Genomic DNA, 13127 nt, shown 5'->3' on the forward strand with positions numbered 1-13127 from the left:
CTTCCATACGATCGAGCCTATCGTTCACGTCCGAAACTTTTTGCTCCAAGGCAGCATTTTTTTCCTTGAGAGCCTGGTTCTCAGAAATCAGAGACTTCATAGTCTGTTCGAGAGACTGGGTGGCCAAGGCAGGAGTGGTATGTTGTATAATGGTTTAAATAATAAAGGAAAAGGTAAAAACAAAGATCAAGAAACAGTTTGGGCACTTTTTGAGACTGATCTTTATTTCAGTTTAAGTTGAAGTAAAAATTACTCTAATTGAAGGCAGGTATTTATATCTTATTGAGTGAGTGGCTTGATATCTTCTATTGTTATCGTTCTTCTAATATTCAGGTACTTTAGCAAGTGTTATCTATAATTATGATTATGAAAACTTTTCATTTGTTCTTTTGTATGTCTGTCATAGATTATCTTTTATTCTGGGAATTCCTCACTGAATTGAATAACGTTATTTTACGCGTTATTTCAATTATGTGAAAGATTAGCAATATTCCTGACATTAGATTGGACTTGGTTATTTTAGTTGATACTTCTTCTTATCAAAGAACTCTCATGAATACAATACATATTCTAAAAGAACATGTTTAATTGGAATTGATTATATGATCTTATTTAAATAAACTTGTATTTTATTTTATTTTAATTATGATCTTGTATTAAGACTTATATTTATTAATGTCAACTACAATCAGTTACTGTTCTACAACACCCCCATGCTTGACGGTTTGCTGTACATGTCGCGAGTTCAATTCCTCATGAGGTAGTTTCCATGCATAGGCCTTTCCATCGGATGCAAAACGATTTACTTTAGTCTCATCTGAGAATATGACTCGTTTCCAGTCGTCCACAGTCCGATGTTGGTGCGATTTGGCCCACTGAAGGCGTTTCATGATGTTTTGGCTACGTAGCAAAGGTTTTTGAGGCTTGACAAATGCTATAAAGCCAGCTTTTTTAAGAACGCGGCGCACTGTACTATCACTTAAAGATATCCCAAATTCTTCTTTTAGAGCTTTTTGGATCTCTACAGCATTATTTTTTCTTCCTAAGGTGACTAATCTCCGGATGTAGTTCACCATGCGTTGACTAATTAGAGATGGCCGACCAGCTTCATTAACATTTCCACTCATCTTAAGAGATGAGCGGTACTTCTGAACAGTGGTACGACTAACGCCAACTTGTTTCGCTACTTTGCTGTTTGACTTCTTGGATCTCAGCAATGAGTAGATGCTGTTTACTTTGTCATTTGAAATTGCACGCATGTCGGATCTGCAATGGTATAATGTCTTAATGGCGTGCTGCAATTTAACAAAAAAACACTTACATGTAAATGATATTACGATGAAAGAAGAAAGAGAGGAAAAAAATATAAAAAATTTATTATTAAGCCACATTTTTGTGACTATATTATGTTATTTATAAATGCCGTCAAAATTGGTCGCATGTACCGTCGGACTTTGAGGGCCCATTATTACCAGTATATTGGGTCTACGGTAATGTCTGTGTTACCATATGATTATCCAGAGTTTGCTCTTTCGAATGATGTATATATTATTGTAATACGCCAAGAAATGAAGTAGAAGGTAGTCTGTATAGGCAAAATATGAAAACATGCGACCAATTTTGACGGCCACTGTATAGTACTTGTCTAGCCTTCCTTCAATTTTCCTCATATCTCTCCCGTTTGCTTTCAGATTTCACAGTATATTAGTGAGCTTTAGTATCTCTTAAAAAGTTTATAAACCAATGCTTATTTTGTATTTCCCATTGAATTCTCCCTTTTGTTTTCACCCTATTCACCATGGCAAAGTACTTGCCTTATATGATTAAGAAAATAAGCAACTGTAAAAACAAAGCTCTGAGATTTCGAATACACTTAGTTCGTACGGCAGCGGATCTTTTTAGGGTAGCAAGAATCTCCAAATGGACAATCAACAGGATAAGAAAGGAAGAAAAGAACATCAAGGCTTGTGACCGTGGTGGTCGACCGGTCGTAGTCAGCAAAATAACTAATGCAATCATCCGCCTAAAGTTTCGACAAGGACCTTTACGCACAGATTCTGATGCTCAGCTCTTTTTGAGGTCCTTAGGATACAGTATTAGCAAACTGTCAGTCAGAAGGCACTGTAGGAAGCTAGGTTTTGAGTCTGGAACTAAGGAATCGAAGATTTTCATTAGCTGTATAAGCCGGAAAAAGCGATGAAAGTGGTATCACGACAAACCATCACATACTATGGAGGGCTGGAAGCCCATCATATTTAGCAATGAAAAAAACATGAATGTTATGAGTGCAGATAGTATACACTAATATTGAAAGTAAGTCGAGCAACCTTAGCGATCTTTTTACGGTGATCAAACAATGAAGCATGTTGGTTGCTCTGTTACATCTTTAGGCTGTATTAGATATTGAGGACCAGGATGTTTGCGTCAAGTATACGATGCTGTAATAAAGTCATAGGTATACACATGTATTTCGCTTACTACATGCCGCAAAAGCCTAGGGTATAGTGGTCTAAGATATCGTAATCTCTCGTTTCAGCATGACAATGACACAAAGCACAAGCCAAGGCATGCCACAAACTCAATATTTGATAACAGGGCTTCTGTGCTAAGGCGTTAGTTGCAACTAATCCCGGCCTAATTCTTCTTAAGCATACTCGGTGGCAATTGAAGGCAAAGCTATGACGATACGACACTGGACCAAAAAGGGTAGATTATCTTTGGAAAAGAATAGTTAAAGAGTTGGGCTCTTTTACTGAAAGTGATATACACGTATACCACTAGCATATGCCAAGAAGAATATTCGATGATATCAAGAGATGAGATGATTATACAAAGTCTTAGATTTTAGACACTTTTGCGGTTTTTAGAAAATATAAAATTTTATAAATAAAAAGCATGTTCCTCGCTCAGTTTTAGCAATGTCATGCTAAGAATACACATAAATTACAATGGCCAGTATATCTTCCTTCTAATATAGTTTCATGACTATCGCAATTATCGTGAGCAAGTAATAGTGGTTAAAAGCTAAAAAAAGTTTTGTGCACCAGTTTTGTCCGCTACTGTATTGAGAATCGTTTTTGTTTAATATAATAATTAGTATTACTAATATCTTATATATTATTTAATTTTTATTTTTTTTTCAAAATGTAAACTTCAAAACAAAACATATGCAATTTTTTAAAATGTAACTTTTTCTGATCTATACTTAATTTAAAATGGTTTTTAATAATCTTAAAATATATAAAATTGTTAAAATAAAACAATTAACTATAATCCATTATATATTTAAGACTATTATTATTTCAACTTTTTACAAAATTTCTAAAATTGGAGCATTTTTTTATAAAATTTGTTCTTTTGAAAATTAATTAGTTTTTAATAACTATAACTATATTATTATTTTCAAAATTTCAATGAAACTAAAACATTTCTCATTATTCAAGTTCAATACTAAAATTGACCTTGAACTCACTTCGGTCCCTGAATAATTTTATTTCCTATATAAAGGCGTAGTTTGATTAAATGGGTTCTCTCTCTCGTCTTGAAGTCTAATAAAGAGGTTACATAGAGACTCATTCACTAGTTTTCAAGTACTATCTCCTTTTAATTCTCAAATTTTTATCTGCAAATATCTCAGATACCAAGTTCTAACAGTATTTCTTTACCTTTGTTGTTATACTACTTTTACCTAAAACCCCCTATCCTAAACAGTTATTACCAAGTCTTATATACGTAAGCAGATTGTTAATGGTACCCTCAAGACTGCAAAGGCTGTTCATAAGTATCTAGTATGTACTGGCCACACTATTAGTTACTCAGGCACCATTAATATTGTTTTGCCAAATATGAAATAGAAGACAAAAACCACAAAAAAAAATGTTTTGCCAAATATGAAATAGAAGATAAAAACTACAAAAAGACGATATTTGTGAAACTAAAGATTATATATGACTTTATTAATAAAAAATATTGAGGGTATTTATACTTTTTGAATGTCTGGGTCTTTACCGCTATTTCAATTGATCGGTTAAAAGAATGATATGGAATATAAGGAAGGATAGTGGATAATCAATAGCCGCTGTCTACTTGACGAATCAAGGGACAATGAAGTAATTAAACTATTGATCTAACGATAATTATAGAATAGGATTGAACTGCCGTTGTTGTAATCAGGTTCCGATATAGTCTTTTAGAACGCTGGTAGGACAACAGGGCAAGATTGGCTATTGCAGAATTCTCACGTTTATTAATAGAGATCTGGTTAGACTATAATTCTGTAGTATCCAAGTTTATCCATGAATGTTCACTTTATTAGTTGTGTGGATACAACAAATATTATGAAAAGCATGAACTTCCATGCTAAGATAAAGGTAAAAAAGCCTTTATTGACTAAGGTTCAGAAAGCAAGACGACTAGCATGGGCGGAAGAGCATAAAAGCTGGCCAAGCGACGACTGGAGACGCATGGTATTCAGTGACGAAACAAAAGTTAATGTTTATGGCTCAGATGGTTGCAAGTACTATTGGAGTCGACCAGATGATAAACTTCAACCCCATCATCTCGACTTAACAGTTAAAGGAGGGGACGGTAGCATTATGATATGGGGTTGTATTACCTATAACGGACCTGGTTATGCATGCTGGATTAGTGAAGGCACAATGAAGGCTTCTGATTACGTCGAAATACTTGGTACAACTCTTCTGGACAGCCTTGAGTACTACGGTTACCATCCTCAGGACATCTATTTTCAGCTGGATAACGATCCTAAACACACGGCTAAACTAGCTAGGCAATGGTTCAAGGACAATAACTTCAAGTGCGATCATACCTTCAACTGGTCTTCACAAAGTCCAGATCTAAACCCAATAGAGCACATCTGGCACCACCTTAAGTTCAAGTTAAGTGCCTATGATACTAAGGCAAAATGTGTGCATGAATTATGGAATCGTGTTGAAAAAGAATGGTCTATTTTTACAGCAGCAGACTGTAGGAGATACATAGATAGTATGCCTGATCGTTGTAGAGCTGTATTTGCTGCGAAAGGCGGTCATACAAGATATTAATAAAATAATGCACATAGTGGAAAAATGGTTCCTGATTTATCCAAGAATAAAAAGGAACAAGAGAGGATGAGACTCGATAAAGAGATTGTTTTATTTAATAAGAAAATTGTACTCTATTTATACTTTTCATACACTGACAATATTTCATGTCATGGATTAATAATTAATGAGTATGATATAGCTGATGACAAATAGATAAGGGTTACGTGTTCTCTCATTGTTGTATTTGTCATAGAATACTGTCAGGATTAATTATAGACCCGTACATAATATTAGAATCCCTTAACATTCTTTAGTTGAGAGCTTAATAAGTCGAGTTAATTCTTTTATTAAATTACATTCCTCATAATAGTATAAACACCCATAATCCTTTATTAAATAAACATCAGTCAATTATCAAGTATTATTCTCTCTATTAGACTGTCCGTCTATTCCTGTCTTTACTTATCTTTGTCTCGTTCTTATCAACTATCGTAAGTCCTATTTGCAGTTCACACCTTCAGCCCTTAACGCCACCTTCTCTTGTCCTCTTGTAGTTGTCTATCCAAGCTTCTTAGTTCCTGTCCGGTTCTTTCTCTCTCTCTCCTCTCTGGCTTGACAAAACAACTTCATTAAAAATACTCGTATACGATTGACTGCGGCTGACTGTGATTTAGTTCCTGGATTTAATATGGTTTAACCGTGCAATTACGCAGCATCTTATCCTTGATGAAGATTATCCGAATCAACCTGTAGCCTATCTATTGGATATATTTTACATGTAGCTTATTAATACTGTTTTCATATCGAGTTATGAATGATGGATACATCATTCCTTCTTCTTGTTCTTCGTCATAGTCTGCGAGAATCCTGGATGCTGCGTTCTCCTTAGGACTTCATACTTCAGCAGTACCAAAACATGTTGCAAAAGAATCTGGGGGGTTATTATATGTGGCGAGAATTCTGAATGCTGCGTCGTCCCTTGATAGGTCTTTATACTCCAGCAGTACCAAAGCTTATGACTAGGAATCGAGGGGAACTTTTTGGAAGTAGACAGTCTCCACCTTTTCGTGGTTACTTCCGTGAGTAAAAACTAATCGTTTTGAAACCAAGAGACTTAATAATGTAGTTTGTAAACGATTGAAAGTAATGTAAAATAAAAGGGAAACTTGACAATCGATGAGACTCTTGAACCTCTTTATTGAGTGAAGACAGGAGAGAGAGCTCATTAAATACAAACTACGAGTCACGTTACATATAATTTCTATGATTAAGTTACTAAATAACTTAGTCATGCTTTTTTTAGATAATTTTTTAGAAGAAAAAAAAATTATAAAATATTCATTTTCTAATTAATATTTTATTTATAGTAGTTGTTGTAAACATAGTTATTTTCTATAAGATATCAGTTGTATTAAAATAATAACGATACACAAAGATTAAACTATGATTGAACAATTCCACACTTTTCCAAATTTAGAACAATAAGATCAGTATTTGTCATCCTAGCGAGTCTAATCAATTGTCAACCCCAAAAGTAATTAGATCAAAGTTAATTGACTGGTTATTATTTCTATTGTTCAACTTCAGATGCATATATTAGAACATCGACAAGCTTTAGCTTAATCATTGGTTCTTCAGCACGACATTGTTGCCGAGTCTATATCTTTTATATCTACGCTCACAAAGAATATAAATAGATGCCAACTTTTTATCCATTAAACGGGGCTCTTTTGCAATATAAAGAAATCTGCAATAAAGAAGGATTTTAATTTTATATTGCTGCTATTGTTTTTTTGTTTAATTTTTTTATTTAATCTTACGATTAAAACATTTTTTAAAATTAATCATCCTTCTGGTTCTTACCCTGGTAAACTGCTATGGAAAGCCCTAAACAAGACAATCGACCCATGGAACAAGATCCATCTGATATGGAGATCGAACAAGCTAGTCAAGACCCTTCTCTTTCTGGTGATGGCTCTGAAGTAATCCCAAAAATAAATGCCAATGCGCATGAAATTACCTCTGATCATGATGACATTGATGCTGAAGTTTCAAAGCTCCTAAGGTATAAAAAGGAAGAATCTGCCCGACTGTATCAAAAACATATAATGGCTGGTGAAGAAGAACAAGCAGACTTGGCTTTCAACAAAATGAGAAAATATGGTGCACAGTTGCTTGCTCTCTCTGGGAAACTGGTTCCCCTTACGTCTACTCCTGTCAAGAAGGAAATTGGTTTGCGGTTGACACAAAATGACATTCCAAAATTCCAGCTTACCTCTTGGCCTGATATCCCATTTCCTGGTGAGAAATGTTATGAATCTGTCGAACACTTTTTGCGGTCCTTTGAAAAGGTGATTTATTCTGCTGCTTTGGACATACAGGAGGTTTGGCGCCGGTATCTCCCTGTTTCGTTGGCTTTTGACCACGATGACTGGGTCGAAAAGGATCTGAAAAGGTGTGATACATGGACCTCAGCTAGAATTGTCTTTACGAACAAATTCCTGACTGACAATGCTAGAACAGATGCGATGCATCGTCTATTTACAATGACCATGAATAAACATGAATCTATCTCTTCGTATATGACCCGTTTTTTAAGCACTTGTATTGAGGCTGGGGCGAATAAAAATGATCCAATGGTGGCTGCTAGATTTAAAGCATCATTCTCTGAACCTGTTCTAGAGAAGTGTAAGACAGCTTTTGTTCTAAAAGAAAATAAGAACGTACCATGGACTGTAGAGAGAGCTGCTGAAATAGCAAGAAATTTATTAGGTGATGATCCAAGGACATACACCAGCTCATCCTACGCCAATATCGCCAGTGGTAGTAAAAGAATTCACACAAATGCTGGTCCTTTTAGTATTCCAAAAAGAAACAAAGGTCATGGTTCGTCTGGTGCTTTCTTTTGCTCAAGACATGGTGGTTCAAATGCAAATCACAATGAAGATGATTGCTTTAGTAAAACGAACAAAAAAAATGATGCTGCGTCGACCGTAAAAAATAAATATTATGGCAACAAAAATTTTCCTCAAAAGGCAAGCACTAGTAAACCCTGCCGCTATTGTGGTAGAAGTTGGTCCCATGGCCATCAATGCCAAGAATATGCAGACTTTAAAAGAAAACTTCATGTCGACCCAAAGAAACCAAGAGATTCGGACAAGTCAATCTATGCCATTGTTCGTACTACAAATGATGAAAATGACGATGATCATGATATGACAGAAGCTGAAAATCATGCATATGACTGTAAGGCATTATGAAATAAAATAACTGAAGATGAAGATACTAATCCTTTTAAACTTTTGACTCCTATATTAATAGAGGGCAAGAAATTAATTGGCAAGATTGACACTGGCAGTGATATCACTTGCATATCAAAAATTTGTTTGAATAATAAATTGAATATTGACAAAGTGAATTCTGTAAATGGTTCTTTAAATTTTTTGTCTTCAGATAATAATTGTAAACGAATTGGACAAACCGATCCTCTCACTTTAACTTATATGAATAACATCTCTTTTAAACATTCTTTTGAAGTTGTAAATTTTAATGAGACAATGACACAAGAATTTGATGTCTTGCTTGGAACTGATGTTCTTGGAAAGATGAATATCGGTCTTACTGGAGTAGCATACAAGTACCCAGGTAATGAAGATGATTATTCAAATAGATTAAAGGAAGACGCACAATTTCTTAATATGAATTTTGATGCCAATAATGAGATTGAACCTAACAACTCACCCTATGGTACCGAAGATCAACAAAAGCAATTCATAGCTTATATCCAGAATGCAATTGATGACAATCAAAATATTCCTGCTGGATCTTTCTGCACAGTACCAGAATCTGTAGTAGAATTACCAATGGAAAAGGGAGCAAAGTCCTTTAAGAGACAATATCCGATTGCTCACCGACAAATGCCTGAATTAGAAGAGCAAATAAATGAATGGTTAAAAGCAGGTATCATTAAAGAGAACCGCGCTAACACATCCTTTAATAGTCCTTTATTAATGGTACCAAAGAAAGATGAGAACAATGAGATAACGAGCCACAGAGTATGTTTAGATGTTCGTGGTATCAACAAACTAATCCCTGATGTCGTTTATCCTGTTCCAAAAATAAGAAGCATATTTGACAACTTAGCTGGTGGTGAAGTGTTCACTAAGATTGACTTGAAAAACGCATACAATAGTTTCCTTGTAGCCCCTAAAGATCAACACAAACTCTCCTTCCAATTTAAGAATCGAACATATACCTTTCAAGGATGTTGTTTCGGTCTAAAGACAGTTACTGCAATATTCTGTAAAGTGATGAAAATACTCTTCGCGGATATGGATTTCATTGAAACCTATGTTGATGACTGTGTAATCAAAGGAACAGCTGATAATCATGCTTCAAACGTAAAAAAGGTGATTGAACGATTAACTTCCGTCAACCTAAAAATCAATGTAAAGAAGTGCAGTTGGTATCAACGATCAATTTATCTTTTAGGATTTGTAGTTGAGAGTGGTGGTATCATCAAAGTAGATCCACGCCGCCTAACAAACATCGATAGTTGGCCTATACCACGCAATAAAAAAGAAGTGATGCGATTAATGGGTATTGTATCATATATGAGAGACTTTATACCTTTAATCTCTCGTGTAGCTGCACCTATCGACAGACTTCGTAATGATCCTGATGTACAAAACAACTGGACCCAAGAACACACTGATGCATTCATTGCTTTAAAAGAGATTCTAAAGTCAAAGACACTGTTGCACACTCCAGACTTGTCAAAGAAATTCTACGTGGCTACTGATGCCTCACAATATGGTGTTGGTGCAGTATTGACCCAAAGAGATGAGCTGAATAGAACTTTACACATTGCATTTGCATCCAAATCTTTGTCACCCTCTCAACGTAAGTGGAATACAACTAAACGTGAACTGTACGCGGTAGTGTTTGCACTAGAAAAATATCGTGAGTTTTTATGGGGAAATAAATTTGAATTACGTACTGACCATAAGGCTTTAATGTATTTACATACCCAAGAACAAGCAAACCCTATGATGATAGGCTGGTTAGAAACTTTACTAGATTTCAACTTTGATGTAATTCACATACAAGGAATTCTCAATCAATTACCAGACTTACTCTCTAGACTTTATGAACCTTGCTTGAATAATGAGTTCATGCTGGGAGGGGGTGATGCTTCGCAAAAAGAAAATAAAAAAGAAAAAAAGGAAATTAAAAATAAAAATCAAAATAAAATAAAAGTTAAAAGACAGACAAACTCTACAGCAAAGAGACACAACTTGATCTATAGTCAGGACAAGAAACTAAATGTGCTAGCTGTGAAAATAAAAAATAAAAAGTTTGCTAATAATCCCACAACTGACTATATGACTCCTCCACCTGAGAAGAGAGCACGTCTACTTGAAGATGCTCATACCTTCGGACACTTCGGTAGTACGAGTATTGTGGAGCAGTTACATTCACAAGGACTTCATTGGAATAATATTTATAAAGATGCTACTGAGACAATCAAATCATGTATTGAATGCCAGAGACACAATATAAGCAAGAAAGGTTATCATCCTTTAAAGAATATTCTTGCATATCTACCATTTGACCATATTGGAATTGATCTTTTAGGACCTTTACCTGTTACGGCAAATGAAAATGTCTATGTCCTTGTGATGATAGATGTATGTACCAGGTACATCATACTGCGTCCACTAAAAAATAAACAAAGTGACACTGTAGCAAAAGAATTAATAAAAATCTTTGGTGACTATGGCATACCTAAAATCATTCAAAGTGATAACGGCAGAGAGTTTAAGAATAGCCTCATGCACTCATTATCCAAGCACCTAGGAATAGATCGCAGATACAGTACAGCCTTTCACAGTCGAGGTAATGGCGTGAGCGAGAGCGCTGTAAAGACGACATTAAACACTATAAGAAAAATGGTTAATTCTAACAGCAATGATTGGGATGATGTATTACCAATTGTCCAACTAGCGTCGAATTATAAAATAAGACACCGTTCAAAGAGTGCTCCATTTTCCTTGATGTTTGCTCGAAGACTTAATAGCTTTGAGGATTACGGTGATCAGAGTATAGCTGATAAGATTCCTAATAGACCTGTTACAGAACAAGAGCTAATTGAGAGAACTGATCGCATGTACCAGATTGTGTTTCCTGCCATTCGTGAAAGAACACAGAAGATCATAGAGGAAGCAAGCAAGAGGTTCAATGACAAAAATATGATCATAGATCTTCCGAAGGATACTGCAGTTATGGTTAGATTACCAGGACGGACTAGTAAGCTGTCACCTCTTTATGAAGGGCCTTACATTGTCGTTCGAAAAACTCAAGGTGGTTCCTATGTCTTAAAAGATGAGCAAAATGAACTGTTACATCGTGAATATGTCCCATCAGAACTCAAGATAGTCTCTATTGACGAAACAGCTATAGAAGATACATACTATGAAGTTGAGGATATTAGAGATCACAGAGGCGGTCCAGGACAAAGAGAATACCTTGTAAAATGGGCTGGTTATGGTGAAAGAGAGAATACGTGGGAAAAAGCATCATCCTTCTCCAGCACAGTACCCATTGATAAATATTGGCTTAAGAGAAAAGAGTTGAAGGAATTAGAGCAAGCACGAAAGCAAAAGATGATAGCTAATGAAAAAGATTACACTAAAAAGACTTCTGCTAGACCTAATGTGACTGAAGAAAACAAGAACCATAAAAGAAAGGACATGGTACAAGATAGCACAGTCCTTAGAAAAAGTAAAAGAATAAGAAACAATAGAAACTAAAAAAAAAAAAAAAAAAAAAAAAAAGTTCATGTAGCAGAGCGGCCGCTGACTTCATAAACTTGCTGAGCATCAAGATACATAAATTAACCAATAAGAAAATAACATTTAGTATCTGCATGAATGCCGACCTGACTATTGTCAAGTCTGGGGGAGGATAATGTTGTAAACATAGTTATTTTCTATAAGATATCAGTTGTATTAAAATAAATAACGATACACAAAGATTAAACTATGATTGAACAATTCCACACTTTTCCAAATTTAGAACAATAAGATCAGTATTTGTCATCCTAGCGAGTCTAATCAATTGTCAACCCCAAAAGTAATTAGATCAAAGTTAATTGACTGGTTATTATTTCTATTGTTCAACTTCAGATGCATATATTAGAACATCGACAAGCTTTAGCTTAATCATTGGTTCTTCAGCACGACATTGTTGCCGAGTCTATATCTTTTATATCTACGCTCACAAAGAATATAAATAGATGCCAACTTTTTATCCATTAAACGGGGCTCTTTTGCAATATAAAGAAATCTGCAATAAAGAAGGATTTTAATTTTATATTGCTGCTATTGTTTTTTTGTTTAATTTTTTTATTTAATCTTACGATTAAAACAGTAGTATAATAAATAAAAACAAATTAACATTGATTATAGATACAAAATTATTTACAAAAAAATTATTAATTACAAATTATAATTTAATATCTTAATTTTGTATTTTTAACATGCTTTATTTTCTTCCATAATCTATATTTAATTTAATAACGAATTTAAATATTAAAACTTTCATCATATATTCTTATTTTGTGACGTCACTCTACGTCTTAGTTTATAAAATTAATAATTGAGGAACCGAAGTTGCACAATGTAAATTACTGTTTAGGATAGGGGGGTTTTAGGTAAAAGTAGTATAACAACAAAGATAAAGAAATACTGTTAGAACTTGGTATCTCTTTATTAAGTTTAGATAACTAAGATTGAATATTCAAAATAATTCTAAATGTAAAAAGTGAGAGTATTTATAGACATGATACGGATAAAGAATTAGGACAGATTTATGATCAACTCGACAGAATAGATGATTACTATTTCTAATTATTAGTTTAGCCTGTTCCTAGCTTGTATTGTCAATTATGCTATTGGGATGGTTTCAGATAGCTCTGGATGTAGGACTATTTAAGGAGACAGTACGGATGAATATAAAATCCTCTAGTTCCGTGATTGGATATTACGGCTAATAATAATATCTCAGTTAGGATAAATGTTT

The 13127-nt window shown here is 34.5% G+C and overlaps 4 protein-coding genes across 4 annotated transcripts; 3 read left to right on the plus strand and 1 right to left on the minus strand.

Moving 5' to 3' along the window:
* Positions 1-692: 692 nt before the first annotated feature.
* Positions 693-1127, minus strand: RO3G_05350 (uncharacterized protein; the record flags this gene model as incomplete). Its single annotated transcript, XM_067659940.1, has 1 exon — positions 693-1127. The coding sequence occupies one exon, from the start codon at positions 1125-1127 to the stop codon at positions 693-695; it is 435 nt and encodes a 144-aa protein (XP_067516041.1).
* A 671-nt stretch (positions 1128-1798) lies between these two features.
* On the plus strand, positions 1799-2200 carry RO3G_05351 (uncharacterized protein; the record flags this gene model as incomplete). The annotated part of the gene is made up of 2 exons (XM_067659941.1): positions 1799-1841; positions 1878-2200. The coding sequence occupies 2 exons, from the start codon at positions 1799-1801 to the stop codon at positions 2198-2200; spliced, it is 366 nt and encodes a 121-aa protein (XP_067516042.1).
* Positions 2201-4346: 2146 nt separating this feature from the next.
* RO3G_05352 (uncharacterized protein) lies at positions 4347-5133 on the plus strand (the record flags this gene model as incomplete). Its single annotated transcript, XM_067659942.1, has 2 exons — positions 4347-4986; positions 5081-5133. The coding sequence occupies 2 exons, from the start codon at positions 4347-4349 to the stop codon at positions 5131-5133; spliced, it is 693 nt and encodes a 230-aa protein (XP_067516043.1).
* Positions 5134-6952: 1819 nt separating this feature from the next.
* On the plus strand, positions 6953-11857 carry RO3G_05353 (uncharacterized protein; the record flags this gene model as incomplete). The annotated part of the gene is made up of 2 exons (XM_067659943.1): positions 6953-8291; positions 8460-11857. The coding sequence occupies 2 exons, from the start codon at positions 6953-6955 to the stop codon at positions 11855-11857; spliced, it is 4737 nt and encodes a 1578-aa protein (XP_067516044.1).
* Positions 11858-13127: the final 1270 nt, after the last annotated feature.

This window comes from Rhizopus delemar, genomic scaffold (genome assembly GCF_000149305.1).
Source record: "Rhizopus delemar RA 99-880 supercont3.3 genomic scaffold, whole genome shotgun sequence".
Lineage (NCBI taxonomy): Eukaryota > Fungi > Mucoromycota > Mucoromycetes > Mucorales > Rhizopodaceae > Rhizopus > Rhizopus delemar.